This window comes from Lepus europaeus, chromosome 16, assembly GCF_033115175.1.
Source record: "Lepus europaeus isolate LE1 chromosome 16, mLepTim1.pri, whole genome shotgun sequence".
NCBI classification, from domain to species: Eukaryota; Metazoa; Chordata; class Mammalia; order Lagomorpha; family Leporidae; genus Lepus; species Lepus europaeus.
This window is the reverse complement of record NC_084842.1, coordinates 89581420-89594904: the sequence shown is the minus strand read 5'-3', so window position 1 is coordinate 89594904 and position 13485 is coordinate 89581420. Positions and strand designations below refer to the sequence as shown.

The following is a 13485-nucleotide window of genomic DNA, read 5'->3' as shown; positions in this document are numbered from 1 at the left end:
GGGTGGGCTGTGCCTCCCTGGCACGCGTGTGTGTGGGGTGGGCTGTGCGCCCCTGGCATGCGTGTGCGGGGTGGGCTGTGCACCCCTGGCACGCGTGTGTGGGGTGGGCTGTGCGCCCCTGGCATGCGTGTGCAGGGTGGGCTGTGCGCCCCTGGCACGCGTGTGTGGGGTGGGCTGTGCGTCTCTGGCACGCATGTGTGTGTGTGTGTGGTGGGTTGTGTGTCCCTGGCTCACATGTGCGTGGGTGTGTGGGTGTGCGGGTGGGCTGTGCGCTCCTGGCACGCGTGTGCGGGTGGGCTGTGCGTCCCTGGCACGCGTGTGCGGGTGGGCTGTGCGTCCCTGGCACGCGTGTGCGGGTGGGCTGTGTGGCCTGGCGCTGCCCTGTGCGGGATGTACACCGAGCTCTGGCTTTCCTTCTGACGCAGGGAGAGGAGCGAGCGCTAGGCAAGTCTAATTCTATTAAAATAAAAGGAGACAATGGAAAAGGTGCTAGGGATCCCCGGCTTTCAAAGAGAGAAGAATCTATTGCAAAGATTGGGAAAAAAAAATATCAGAAAATTAATTTGGACGAAGCGGAGGGTACGTGTCTTTCTCCACCTTGCACGATCTTGAGTGACAGGCGTCAAAACCTGCTCTGGGGGACCGAGGGTGGGCTCCTGGCCTCCCCCTCCCACGCCCAGCCCTGACAAGAGCTCCGGGGGCGGCACGGCCCGGGCTTGGGGGGGCCAGGAACCCTGGCAGGGAGAGAAGGTCCTTCACCAAAGAGCGGCACCCCCAGGGCATCACAACCGACCGCTGTCCCACGGCCTGGCTGCAAGCCTGGCCCCAGGGAGACCCATGGGCCCCGAGCACAAGTGCAGCCCCTCCCAGACTGCACCGCTGAGAGGAAACGTCGGCCTGAGGCTCCTGTGGTTGTTTTGAAACCCAAAGTGAAATTGAGTTGGCGTCTACGCTGTGGGGAACTTGTTCCAGCGGGCGGGGGCTGCAGGCGGGGCGTGGAGGCCTGTGGTGCCCGGCGGGTGACCCCGAGGGGCTCCCCCAGCTGACTGCTCTGCCCCTGGGTCCCGCCGTGGCGTCCGCCTCGTCCTGGGGGGGGGGCTGGCTTAGGCGGGCGTGGCAGTGCCCTCCCTAGCGGCACCTGTGCCCAGGTGTGAGCCCGCGCGTGGCTGTTCCAGTGCCGAGAGCAGCGCCCCGGTTGGTGGGTGAGGCTGCTCTGCTGGCCACGTGCAGACCAGGGCCGCGGCGACCAGAGCTTTGTGGGGCGACCGTGCGCCCCGAGAGCCTAATCGTGGCCCGTGTGGCTTCCCTCCCCATAGAGTTTTTTGAGCTCATTTCCAAGGCGCAGAGCAGCAGAGCAGAGGACCAGCGTGGGCTGCTGAGGAAGGAGGACCTGGTGCTGCCGGAGTTCCTGCGCCTGCCCCTGCGCTCCCCGGAGAAGGCGTCCCCGCTCAGCGAGGCGGGGGGCTCGGCCCGCGACTCCAGCGGCAGCCCCGCCACCAGCTCTGGCTCCGCCCACAGCCCCCCCGGGCCTCCTGGGACCACCCCGCCTGGGCCGAGGCCTCCCGGGCCCTTCTGCGCGCCCCTGCCCCCTGCCCCCCACGCACAGGAGGGGGCCACGCACATCTGGAAGAGGCAGTCGCCGGAAGTGGAGGCCACGGCCATCCAGACTGTGGAAGACGACCACCTGGCTGAGCTGACCCTGGTGGGGGAGGGCGACATCGGCAGCCCCAACAGCACGCTGCTGCCGCCACCCCCCAGCCCCCAGGACACCCCCGGACCACCGCAACCAGGTACCTCCACGTTCTGACCCTGCCCCAGCACAGGCGCGGCCGCCGCGGGGGCGGCTCCTGGGCTGCTTGCGCCGCCTTCCCCTCTTCTGGAAGGAGGGGCTGGGGAGCAGCGGCGTCCAAGCCTGCACACGCGATGCCGCGCTCCGTGGCTCCTGCAGCTTTGCGCCACCTGCCTGTCCCGAGGGGCTCAGGGCCGGGCCGCGAGCAGACCCGTGGCGGGTCCTGGAGTGAGCGGTCCGGAGTGGCCCGCGGGCATCTCTGGTGGGAGCCCGAGCTTTCCGTGGGAGCTGGGGGTGCGGCCTGGGCCGGGGCATAGAACTGAGCGAGGCCCCCGGCGCAGCCAGCAGGGACAACGTCCCCGGAGCCCCGCTGCCAGCACCTCTCTGGTGTTTCCGGGGCCGGGCCGTGGTGCACTCCACTCAGATCTGCCCGTCGCTGTGGGCGCCAAGGACGCCCCCCGCTGCACTCCCGGGGCGGGGACGGCCCGTCTGCATGTCCGCGTGTGTACCTCCCTGGGCCCCGGAGCCCGCGGCCCCACGCATGTGTCCAGGCCAATAAACACGAGACCTGTCGCTGCACTCGGCTGAAACTCTTCATTCGCACCTGCACGTTCGCTTCACTCCAGGGATGTGGGAGCCCAGGGGCCGGGAGACCCGTCCTGGGCAGCAGTGGGCACCGCCTCGTCTCCGAGCCAGCCTCTTCCTGGCAGGGCCGTCGGGGAGCCTCCAGGCCACAGCCCCTCCCTCGGGTGTTGCACATTCCCAGGGAGGGGGAGTCGGGTGCACCTCCCAGCTAGGAAGCTGCGGGCCGGGGTGAGTGTGGAGCGGTCCGAGTCCCAGACGGCCCCGGCAGAGCCAGCTCAGTCCTCTCCTCCCCCGGCCCAGCCCTGCGCACTGAGCAGCCGCAGGAGGGGGTAGGGGCCTGGCCAAGGACGGAGGCCCCGGACCCGGAGCCTTCATTCCCCAGGGTCTCAGCTGCCAGGGTCCCTCTGGTGTGTGGCCACAACACTCATGTCCACACACCCTAACCCGCCAGGGTGGCCGTGACCCAGGGCCAACCATGCCCTGCGCCCTGCGGGGAAGGCAGCCAGGCCACTGTCCTGGTGCGGCTGGAGCCCCGGGAGCCCCCTGGCCCCAGACTGGACCCAGCCCTGCTGAGCAGCTGCTGAGGGCCTGGCTCTGCCCCCGGGGCACCCGCCCTGCAAGCCCCGCCCGGCCACGGTGGGCTCCCACGGAGCCCCCTTGTGTCTGCCTGTGTGGCAGATGGCCCGGCCCTCAGGTCACAGGGCAGACTCCGTGATGGGAGTGGGAGGGCCTGGCTTTCTCGGGGACACAGCAGCCCTAGGGTGGCCACCCCAGGACTGTGAGGTGTCTGGGGGCAGCCTGGGTGGGTGGCCCTGTGGTTGGTGCCTAATGCACCCACCCTGAGACCCCCCCCCCAGGCCTGCCCAGCCCTCCGGGGGTCTCCCCGTAGGCCCCGCTCCTGCCCCATTGTGACAACCTTGCCCCCGGCTGCACCCACCAAAGGCCCCTGCTCCACCTGCAAGTGGCCCACAGAGAGGTCTGCCCTCCCCCCAGCACCCCGGCCCCAGCCAAGCGGGATGCACTGTAGACAAGGCCAAGGCCACGGGGACGCCCAGGCTGTGGGCAGATGGCGGGGTCCCTGGCCTCCGCCTCCCTCTGCAGCCCCCTGGGGTCTTCCTCAGGGTCCCCTGTGCCCTGGGAGCTTCTAAGGCCACAGGGAGGTGGGGGCGGGACTGGGGGTGCAGAGCAGGGTGGGCCCCGGGCCTGGAGCTGAGGCCAGAATCCCGCACAGCAGGCCTGGGGGGCTGAGGACGTGCCCCTCTGGGCAGGCGGGGAGCTGGGCTGACAGGCCCCACCTGGGCCTGCCCCACAGCCTGGGGCTGCCAGTGACTCAGGAGAGCCTGTCTGGGCTGGGCAGGCAGGAAGGGCGGGCTTGGCTTGGTGGGGGGGGGGCATTGCTGGTGACCAGAGGCCCTGGTGCTGCTGCTGCCGAGGCCACGGGCCAGCACCTGCCCCCTGAGGCTGCTTCCTGAAGCCTGGGGCTATGGTACAGGGCCCGGCACCCGGGGGCCCAGGGAGGGGCCGTGGGAGGCGCAGGCCGGCTGCTCCTTCCTCCGAGCGGGGAATGTGCCGGAGCAGATGGGGAGATGGCTTCGGGGGCTGGCCTAGGCTCCGCCAGCAGAGGACTGCTCAGGCCCCAGCAAAACCCATGTCTGGCGGCTGGGTGGCAGGTGCACACCAGTGGCCAGGAGTTGGGAGCAGCCGGGGCCAGGCCCGAGGGCCTTGAGGCCAGGTGTGGCCCCCGCCCCCTGGGTCCAGGCCCCCACTAGGCAGTAGGCAGGGTGGGGGCTGGGAGGCTGTGGAGACACGCCCCCTCTGTCCCGCGGTCCCGCCCTGCCCACTGCCCCTCCCCCCGCTGGGGGACAGCAGCAGAGGGGAGGGGAGCAGGGTTGGAAGAGCCTCCCGGGAGATGGCCGCATGGGCGGGGCCTGCACATGTAGGGAGGGGGGCGTGCTGTGCTGCCCCGGGAGGGCTGAGGGGTGTTCCGGGGAGTGGGCGGGTCTGGCGGGTTCCAGGACAGCCCAGGCAAGTGACAGTGTCTCTCTTCTCTGACAGGAGGCGGGGCCCGTGGCGGCCGAGGCCTGGCAGTGGACAGGACTGCCGGCGTGGACCTTGTCCCGGGGGGCAGCGTCATGGAGATGCAGCCAAGCCCCCGGAGGGCAGTCGCCGGCGGGCCCCCAAGGCCAGCCCTCCCCGGCGAGCCCACCCCGCCCACGGCCAGCACATACCACGCCACTTTCGTCTGAAGCTGCCCAGACCCTGTCCTGGAGTCCCCCACTGGACACACGTGCGGGGCCCCAACCTCGAGGGGCAGCCGCGTGCGTCCTGGGAAGTGGGACCCTGAGCACCTGGGAGAGGACGGGACTGGCCTGGCCCCTGGGCCTCCGGGGGCAGCCTGGTGGGGACACTGGGCCAGCCGCCAGGGCCGTGATGGCAGGAGGCGGAGGAGAGGGCTGGAGGGGGTGAGGCGGCCGCAGGCGCCCCGGGCCAGGCCCTGCAGGTGGTGAGCGTGGCCTCGGTGCCCGAGCTTGTCCACACCACACCACCGCCTGCAGGGCGCCTCGGCCCTCTCCAGCATGGCGTCAGCGGGCGGGGGCGCGGCTCCACTGCCTGCCGTCCCCTTGCCCTGTCCGGCACAGCAGGCAAAGCCACGGTGTGGCACAGCTGCCCACCGCTCCCCCTTCCGGCCCAGCTCCCTGCTGACGGCCCAGGAGGCAGCAGCGAGGGCCCACGCGTTTGGGCCCTGCACCCGCGTGGAGCTCCCGGCTCCTGGCTCCGGCCTGGCCCAGCCCTGGCCGTGGCAGCCATCTGGGGGTGAACCAGCAGATGGAAGACCTGCCTCTGTGTCACTCTGCCTTTCAAGTCAATAAATAAATCTCTAACAAGAGCACCAGGCACGTGGAGTCGGCCAGAAGGGGTGGCCCAGGCTGGTGGGCGGGGCCACGTGGGGGCGGGGTTGCGTCAGAGAGCCCAGCCCTCCGCCCAGGTCACCGGGCGCCCACGGGGCAGCAGGTGTGCGGTCGGCTAGCAGCTTCCTCAGGAGCAGCCCCTGGCCGAGAGCGTGGCGAGCCCTTGGGTTGCCCCGGTGGTCACCAGTGGGCGACACTGGACAGGGCCAGGGAAGCCACAGGAATGGAAGACAGGCACCCAGAACCTACTGTGCACCAGCACCCACCATGCCCCCAACATCCACTGTGCACCTAGTACCCACCGTGCACCCAGCACCCACTGTGTACTCAGCATCCACTGTGTTCCAGTACCCACTGTGCACCCAGCACCCACCATGCCCAATACCCAACATCAACTGTGCCCTGCCACCAGCCTCCACCATGTACCAGTACCCACTGTGCACCAGCACCCACCATGCACCCAGCACCCACTGTGTACTCAGCAGCCACTGTGCACCAGTACCCACTGTGCACCCAGCACCCACCATGCCCAATACCCAACATCGACTGTGCCCTGCTACCAGCCTCCACCATGTACCAGTACCCTCTGTGTATCCCACATCCATGGTGCACCCAACACCTACTATGTACTAGTACCCACTGTGCCCCCAATACCTACTGTGCACTCAGGACCCACTATGTCAGTTCCTACCTAGCACCCAGTACTCACTGTGCACCCAGCACCCACAGTGCCCTAGGACCCACGTGGAGCTTTGGGCACGCCGCAAGGCTGCCGCACTGCCAGGCCAGTCCCCAGGAGCCAAGCGGGGGAGTCGCTGGGTCACTGAAGCTGGCCGGGGGGGCTGCCCCTGCTTCCCGGAGGGTCCCCTGCTCCATCCAGGGAGGCGCCCTCGGGCTGGGCCCCACGTGGGCCTGAGGGCGGGGCAGCCCTAGGCTGGGGGTGGTAGCTCGGCAGTGTCAGAGCCAGGACAGTGGGCACTGACCGAGAGCAGCCGGTGCGCCCGGGGACGGCTCTGCGCGGGAGGCAGCTGGGGTTAATCATTGCCAGGCGACCTTGACCCCCACCTGCCCCTGCGGCTCTGCTCCCGCCCCCTGCTACCCCGCACGCCAGCTCACGGAAGCCATGGGGCGCCGGGCCTGGGTCCCCTGCCCCTACCCCCGACCCAGGCTGTGCCCCCTCCTGTTCCTGCTGCTGCTGCCCACAGGGGCGCAGCCTGAGGCCGGCAGGGTGAGCGACCCCCACCGCCGCGTGGCCCGGGGCTTCTTGCGCCCACTCAGGGTCCCTGGGACGAGGCCAGAGGGAGGCCTGGGCCAGGGGTGAGGCAGCTGGCTCCCGGGGGGGCTGACGTGGCTGGGCCCACAGGGAGCTGTCCATCCTGTGGGTATGGGGGCCACCCGCTCGCTGGGCCTCTGTTGGGCCCTAATATCTGAGGAAGGGGGGCAGGGGGGCCCTGAGGGGCTGTCCAGCCCAGATGGAATCTGGGGTTCAGCCCTGGGGCAATGGGTTGCGTGGGCGGGGACATGACCCTAACCAGCCCCCATATGGGGGAGGGGACAGGCCGCCCAGAGGCCTTGGGACCCCACGGGAGGACTCTCGGCTCTGGCGCCCCACACCCACGCCTCACAGCAGTTTGGGCTCCACCTAGAACTACACAGAGCCCCCAGAACCCAAGACCACAGTGACCCCTGGGACCCCCGTGACCCTGGCGACCTCCGTGGCCCCCGAGACCCCAGCCACCAGTGCCCAGGAGACAGAGGGACCCCGAGGTGGGGGGCTCCCGCCCCTGCCCAGGGCAGTTCCGTCGAGCAGTGGCCCTGGGGGCCCAGGTGGGTCCGGGGTCCTGGAAGGCTGGAGAAGAGGGTGGTGGGCCGCGTGGAGCCGCGAGCCCCACGCCCTGCCGCCCCCCCCCCTGCAGTGCTCACGGAGGCCGGGCAGCCCTGCAGGTTCCCCTTCCGCTACGGCGGCCGCATGCTGCACTCCTGCACCGCGGCGGGCGGCGCCCACCGGAAGTGGTAGGTCCCCAGCGGGGTGGGGGCCATGGCGGGTGTCACGGGGGATGGAGGACTGGGGTCAGCGCTGGGGCCCCATGGCTCCCTGGCATTGCCCCCAAGGTGTGCCACGACTCACAACTACGACCGGGACCGGGCCTGGGGCTACTGCGTGGAGACCCCGCCCCCAGAGGGTTCAGGTGGGTGCCAAGGCTGGCGGGCTGTGTGTGTGCGTGTGTGTGCAGCTGTGTGTGTGTGTATTGCAACTCTGTGTGTGTGTGTATGGGTGCAGCCTGAGCTCCAGCTACGAGTTTAGTTTGGGGAGGGGGTATCAGGGTCAAGGTGCCAAGTAGGGGTGGGGCCGTCAGCTCAGGACACAACATCGAGGAGAGGGGTCCCCAGAATCCCACCTTCTTGGGCCTGTGTGGCTGTGTGGCCATTGCTGGTGCCAAGGCGCCCCCTGGTGGTGACGCCAAGCCCTGTGGCCACAGAGGCAAGCCCAGGCGCGGGGGCGGGGCCGAGAGAGGGAGTGGGCAGGCGCTGGGGAGGGAATGGACCCGCCCCATACTGAGGGAGCCGAGTGCACATCTGGGGGTGCGCTGCCTCAGTGCGGGGCGGGGACCTGCCTCCTGGGGGCCCCCTCAGGCCCCTCCTGCTGCCCGCAGCTGCTGTGGATCCCTGCGCCTCCAGCCCCTGCCACAACGGGGGCTCCTGCTCCCACTCCCAGGACCCCGCGTCGTTCCACTGCACCTGCCCCGTGGCCTTCACCGGCAAGGACTGCCGCACAGGTGAGCCGGGCTGGGGGCCGCCAGGGCTGGGGTGGGGGCGGACGAGCTGAGCCGGCTGCACCGTGCCGCCCCCAGAGAAATGCTTCGACGAGACCCGTCACGAGTACCTGGATCTGGGCGAGCGCTGGGCACGCGTGCACCGTGGCCACGTGGAACAGTGTGACTGCGTGGGCGGCCGGGCTCAGTGCCAGAGCGCCCGCCACACAGGTGCGCATGGCCAGGCAGGGGTGCCTGCCCCAACCCCACCCGAGGGTCCCCCACCCCACCAGGGGCCCTGCTCCCACCACGGGGCCCCAGCTCGCCCGCCACACAGGTGCGCATGGCCAGGCAGGGGTGCTGCCCCAACCCCACCCGAGGGTCCCCCACCCCACCAGGGGCCCTGCTCCCACCACGGGGCCCCAGCTCGCCCGCCACACAGGTGCGCATGGCCAGGCAGGGGTGCTGCCCCAACCCCACCCGAGGGTCCCCCACCCCACCAGGGGCCCTGCTCCCACCACGGGGCCCCAGCTCGCCCGCCACACAGGTGCGCATGGCCAGGCAGGGGTGCTGCCCCGTCCCCGTCCCCCCAGGGGCCCCACCCCTTGCACCAGGGGCCCCAGGGAGGGACCCGGACCCTGTCCCCCTCCACGGGGCCCCAGGGCCTGGGCCTAGCCTCTGGTGCTGCCCCAGCTTGCATGAGCAGCCCGTGCCTGAACGGGGGCACCTGCCACCTCCTGGTGGCCACCGGGACCACCATCTGTGCCTGCCCACCCGGCTACGCGGGTCGCCTCTGCAACGTCGGTGAGTGGCCGGGGCCGAGGCCGAGCGGCGCCTGAGGGCCAGTGGCGGGGCGGAGCCAGCGGGGCCGCCTCACGGCCTGCCGTGCACCCCCAGTGCCCGCTCAGCGCTGCTTCCTGGGGAACGGCTCCGAGTACCGCGGCGTGGCCGACACCGCCGCCTCGGGCCTCGGCTGCCTGCCCTGGAACTCCGACCTGCTCTACCAGGAGCTGCACGTGGACTCGGTGGCCGCTGCGGCCCTGCTCGGCCTGGGTCCCCACGCCTACTGCCGGTCAGCTGCAGGCCAGGCCACCGGGGCCCCTGCTGGGGAGGAGGGCTGCGTGGGCGGGGGCACCCCTGCCACCATCTGTGTCCCCAGGAACCCGGACGGGGACGAGCGGCCCTGGTGCTATGTGATGAAGGACCACACGCTCTCCTGGGAGTACTGCCGCCTGGAGGCCTGCCGCGGTGCGCCCGGCCCCGGGGGGGTTGTCACCCTCCCACCCCAGCCCCTCCCCGGCCACTGCCCGCTCCGAGGGATGAGCAAGCCGAGGCTGGTGGGAGCATGGCGCCCAGGGTGGTGAGCGGGCTGGCAGTGGGGTGAGCAGCACGCGGCTCAGCCCTAGGGGCAGCCGTGACCCGGCCAGGCAGCTGGAGGCTGGGCAAGGTGAGTGGACGCGCAGCAGGTGCCCCCCAGGGCTCACGTGCTGGGCTGTGGGGTCCCAGGAACAAAGCCCCCTGAGGGTCCATCTCCCCGGCCCTGCGGATCAGGAAAGTGAGGGCCTGGGCCCTGGCCCCTCGTGGGTTAAGGAGGGTGAGTACTGGGCCCCACAGGACTCTCCCTGGCCCGTCCCTGCCCCCCAGCCCTGGAGCTGTGACCCGGTGACCTTTGCCCCCAGAGTCCCAGGCCAGATCCCAGCCCCCGGTCTCCGAGGTGCTGGTGACCCTGGCTGAGCCGGTGGCAGCTGGACGCCCCAACTGCGGCAAGAGGCACAAGAAGAGGAGCTTCCTGCGGCCCCGCATTGTGGGCGGCTCCTCCTCGCTGCCCGGCTCCCACCCCTGGCTGGCCGCCATCTACATCGGGAGCAGCTTCTGCACAGGGAGCCTGGTGCACACCTGCTGGGTAGTGTCTGCTGCCCACTGCTTCTCCAACAGGTGCCCGCGCGTCTGCCCCTTGGCCCGCCTTGCCCCACGCCCCACCTGCTTGGCCATTCGCTGTTACCTGCTCAGAGCCCCTGAGCCCCCGCCCCTGCCAGAGCTTCTAGAGGCGGGGGCACGGCGGGGGGCTGCTGGTGAGGAGGGGCTGTGAGGACCCCACACGTGCCCCCACGTGGCTGCCCAGCTGTCCCCGGCCCCCAGCCGTGGCGAAGGCTTGGTGCCGGTGGCTGGGCTCCGGGGCTGCTGGTGCTCACCCCCAGGTGGGTGGAGACCCTCCCTGCAGATCAGAAACCACCCAGGCTGAGGTCGAGGGCTGACCAGGGCGGCGCAGGCTCTGCCCAGCAGGGGCAAGGGGCTGTATGGACAGCCAGGAGGTGGGGCGGGGCCAGGCGGGGTGGGGCTCCAGCCCCTCCTTGCTCCCCCACACTGGGCGGGGCCAGGGTTCAAGCGGACGCCCCCACCCTCCCAGCCCCCGCAAGGAGAGCGTCACGGTGGTCCTGGGCCAGCACCTCTTCAACCAGACCACGGCCGTGACGCAGGTGTTCGGCATCGAGAAGTACATCCCCTACTCCCTGTACTCCGTGTTCAGCCCCAGCGACCACGACCTGGGTGAGCTGGGGGCTCGGCAGGCAGACGGGGCGGCGGCGGGTGGCCGTCCGGGAGGGCCCACGCCCCGAGCTGGGGGCTCTGCAGGCAGACGGGGCGGCGGCGGGGGTGGCCGTCCCGGAGGGCCCACGCCCCGCCCGAGCTGGGGGCTCGGCAGGCAGACGGGGCGGCGGCGGGGTGGCCGCCCCGGGGCCCCAGGCCCCGAGCTCGGGGCTCAGCAGGCAGAGGGGGCGGCGGTAGGGGTGGCCGTCCCGGAGGGTCCAGGCCCCCAGCTGGGGGCTCGGCAGGCAGACGGGGCGGCGGTGGGGGTGGCTGTCCCGGAGGGCCCACGCCCCGAGCTGGGGGCTCGGCAGGCAGACGGGGCGGGCGGCGGGGGTGGCCGTCCGGGAGGGCCCACGCCCCGAGCTGGGGGCTCTGCAGGCAGACGGGGCGGCGGCGGGGTGGCTGCCCCGGGGCCCCACGCCCCGAGCTCGGGGCTCAGCAGGCAGAGGGGGCGGCGGTAGGGGTGGCTGCCCCGGGGCCCCACGCCCCGCTGGCCTCTGACCCCTCTCCCGCACAGTCCTGATCCGGCTGAAGAAGAGGGGCGAGCGCTGCGCCGTGCGCTCCCAGTTCGTCCAGCCCATCTGCCTGCCCGAGCCGGGCAGCGTCTTCCCCGCCGGACACAAGTGCCAGATCGCCGGCTGGGGCCACGAGGACGAGAGTGAGTGGGGGCGGGGCCGGGAGAGCCGCGGCCTGCGGGGCCCGCCCTGAGCCGCCGTGTCCGCAGACGGGAGCGGCTACTCCAGCGTCCTGCGGGAGGCACTGGTGCCCCTGGTCGCCGACCACAAGTGCAGCAGCCCCGAGGTGTACGGCGCCGACATCACGCCCAACATGCTCTGTGCCGGCTACTTCGACTGCAAGTCGGACGCCTGCCAGGTGAGCGGTAGCCCGCCCCGCCCCGCCCCGCCCGGTCCCGCCCACAACCGCCCCGCCCCGCCCACTCCCCTGCCCCGCCCACCAGCCCCCCCTCCCACAACTGCCCCGCCCAAGCCCTGACCAGCCCGCGCCCCGCCCACTCCCCGCCCCCGTCCGCGCCTGACCCTGCTGGGCCAGCCGGGCAGCACCCAGGACTTCTGGAGTCTCCTGGTGTGGGGGGGCGCTGCTCACACAGGGAGCGCAGACAGGCGCCTGCCACTCAGCCGGTCACCCACCCCGCGTGTCCTGCACTGAGCCCAGGCCCCGTGGCAGCCCTGACCTCAGGAGCCAGCACTTGCCCACTGAATCCGGGGAGGCAGGGGTGGGCCGTGGGGGGCGGGAGGGGTCAGCCCGGCCTGGCGGGGGAGGAGAGGGCTTCCGCCCACCCAGCCGCCCAACAGCCCTGGGCAGTCCTGGCCGTGTGGCCGCGGGGGGCGGGGCTCTGAGCCGGCTCTCTGTCCAGGGCGACTCGGGCGGGCCCCTGGCCTGTGAGAAGGACGGCGTGGCCTACCTGTACGGCATCATCAGCTGGGGCGACGGCTGTGGGAGGCTCAATAAGCCCGGCGTCTACACCCGGGTGACCAACTACGTGGACTGGATCAATGACCGGATTCGGCCTTCCAAGCGGCCTGCGGCTCCCTCCTGAGCCCCAGGGGTGCCTCCCACCTGCTCTGCAGGCCCTGCCCTGGACAATAAACAGAATCCCACCACCCCCGCCCACCCTGATCCCCGATCTGTGGACCGCGTGGCTGGAGGCTGGGCCAGAGCCAGACTGGTGGCTGCTGCCTGTGGGGCAGGCAAGGGGCCCAGGCCAGGTCCTCCCCAGAGGGGAGCAGTGCCTGTGGCCCGGGGCCTGGGGGCTCCCCCAGGCTGTGGACAGCAGTGCGGAATCGGCCTGACGGGCAGCTGCCCCTTGGCTGTGAGCTGGAGGCCCCCGGTTCCAGCCAGGACGCTGAGGCCTAGCTGTGTGGGGCAGGGAGCCGGAGTAGGGCAGGACACCCCAACACTGGTGCAGGAAGGCGGGCCACGCAAGGGATCCCCAGCCCGTGCTCAGCCTGGGCTGCAGGAGGGCCCGATTCCAGCTGTTCCATGTGGCCAGAGCCTGGCCCTGCCTCCAGCACCCCCACTGGGGAGCAGGTGCACCGGCCCCTCCTCCCATCTCCTGGGGGCCCCGCAGGGGGTCCTCTCCCCCGCAGGCCAGACGCTGCCGCCCAGCCCCTTAGAACAGGGCTGGGGTCAGGCCACAGAATGGCGGCCAGCGGCTCAGACGCTTCTCCAGGGATTCTGGGGGCAGAGCAGTGCTCGGAGGCCAGCCCTGCCCCGCTCCCTGGGCCACACACTGTGGGGTGCCTGGGGACGGGGGACAGGCGGGGGGTGGCTCTGACGGCACCCGGGGTCTTCCATCCGCAGCCCTGGGCTCGCCCCCGCCTCACAGCAGTCCTCAGTGTGTCCGTGGGGGATTCCGGTGGGATCGGATCGCCTGGGAGAATTTGCCCATGGAATCGCCTGGCCTGGCGTCTCCTCCACGGGCTGTTTGGTGACAGGTTCCTCCTCCTGGGCCAGTTCAAGGAATGCACACTGTTATGAATTTACCTAATTATTCACATTTATCCCCATGAGGTTGTGACAAAATAGACAAGGCCAGACAACAGGAGCTTGCTTGGCTCATGGTCTGGGAGGCTGGGGCATCCCCGGGTGGGTGCTGGCATGGGTGTCCCATGGCGAGAGCCGCCAGCGCCAGCGCGGGACCCCCTTCCCTGCTCCCTCGGACCCTGGGCCCTCCCCACGGGCCCGCCTCCAAGCCCACTCCCACAGAAACTCGGGATGCATTTCCCAACACCGCCCCGGCCGCCCCAACAGACATCCGATTGGGGGCTTCAGCAGCCGGGCTGGGGGCTCCCGCACACAGGGTGCTCTGGGCCCTCCCCAGCCTTCCTGGGTGTGCTGAGGA

General features: G+C 71.1%; 2 protein-coding genes across 2 annotated transcripts in view; both read left to right on the top strand.

The window, feature by feature from the left end:
• Positions 1–2360, top strand: part of RGS12 (regulator of G protein signaling 12) — a 78703-nt gene extending 76343 nt beyond the window's left edge. Inside the window, 2 exon segments of the mRNA XM_062213199.1 lie at positions 426–579; positions 1317–2360. Of these exon segments, the coding sequence (XP_062069183.1) occupies positions 426–579; positions 1317–1807 (645 nt within the window). The 3' untranslated portion in view covers positions 1808–2360.
• Positions 2361–6359: 3999 nt separating this feature from the next.
• On the top strand, positions 6360–12244 carry HGFAC (HGF activator). Its single transcript, XM_062212934.1, has 14 exons — positions 6360–6511; positions 6930–7110; positions 7200–7296; positions 7396–7472; positions 7938–8060; positions 8136–8267; positions 8730–8840; positions 8934–9108; positions 9196–9284; positions 9716–9971; positions 10444–10583; positions 11140–11280; positions 11347–11495; positions 11998–12244. Exons 1-14 carry the CDS (start codon positions 6407–6409, stop codon positions 12178–12180), a joined length of 1959 nt encoding a protein of 652 aa, XP_062068918.1. The 5' UTR covers positions 6360–6406; the 3' UTR covers positions 12181–12244.
• The last annotated feature ends 1241 nt before the right edge of the window (positions 12245–13485 follow it).

Coding starts and splice junctions, on each gene's coding strand:
- HGFAC (XM_062212934.1), top strand. CDS start 6,407: ATGGGGCGCCGGGCCTGGGTCCCCTGCCCCTACCCCCGACCCAGGCTG. Junction 8,061..8,135: donor CGGCAAGGACTGCCGCACAG/GTGAGCCGGGCT, acceptor TGCCGCCCCCAG/AGAAATGCTTCGACGAGACC. Junction 10,584..11,139: donor CCCCAGCGACCACGACCTGG/GTGAGCTGGGGG, acceptor TCTCCCGCACAG/TCCTGATCCGGCTGAAGAAG.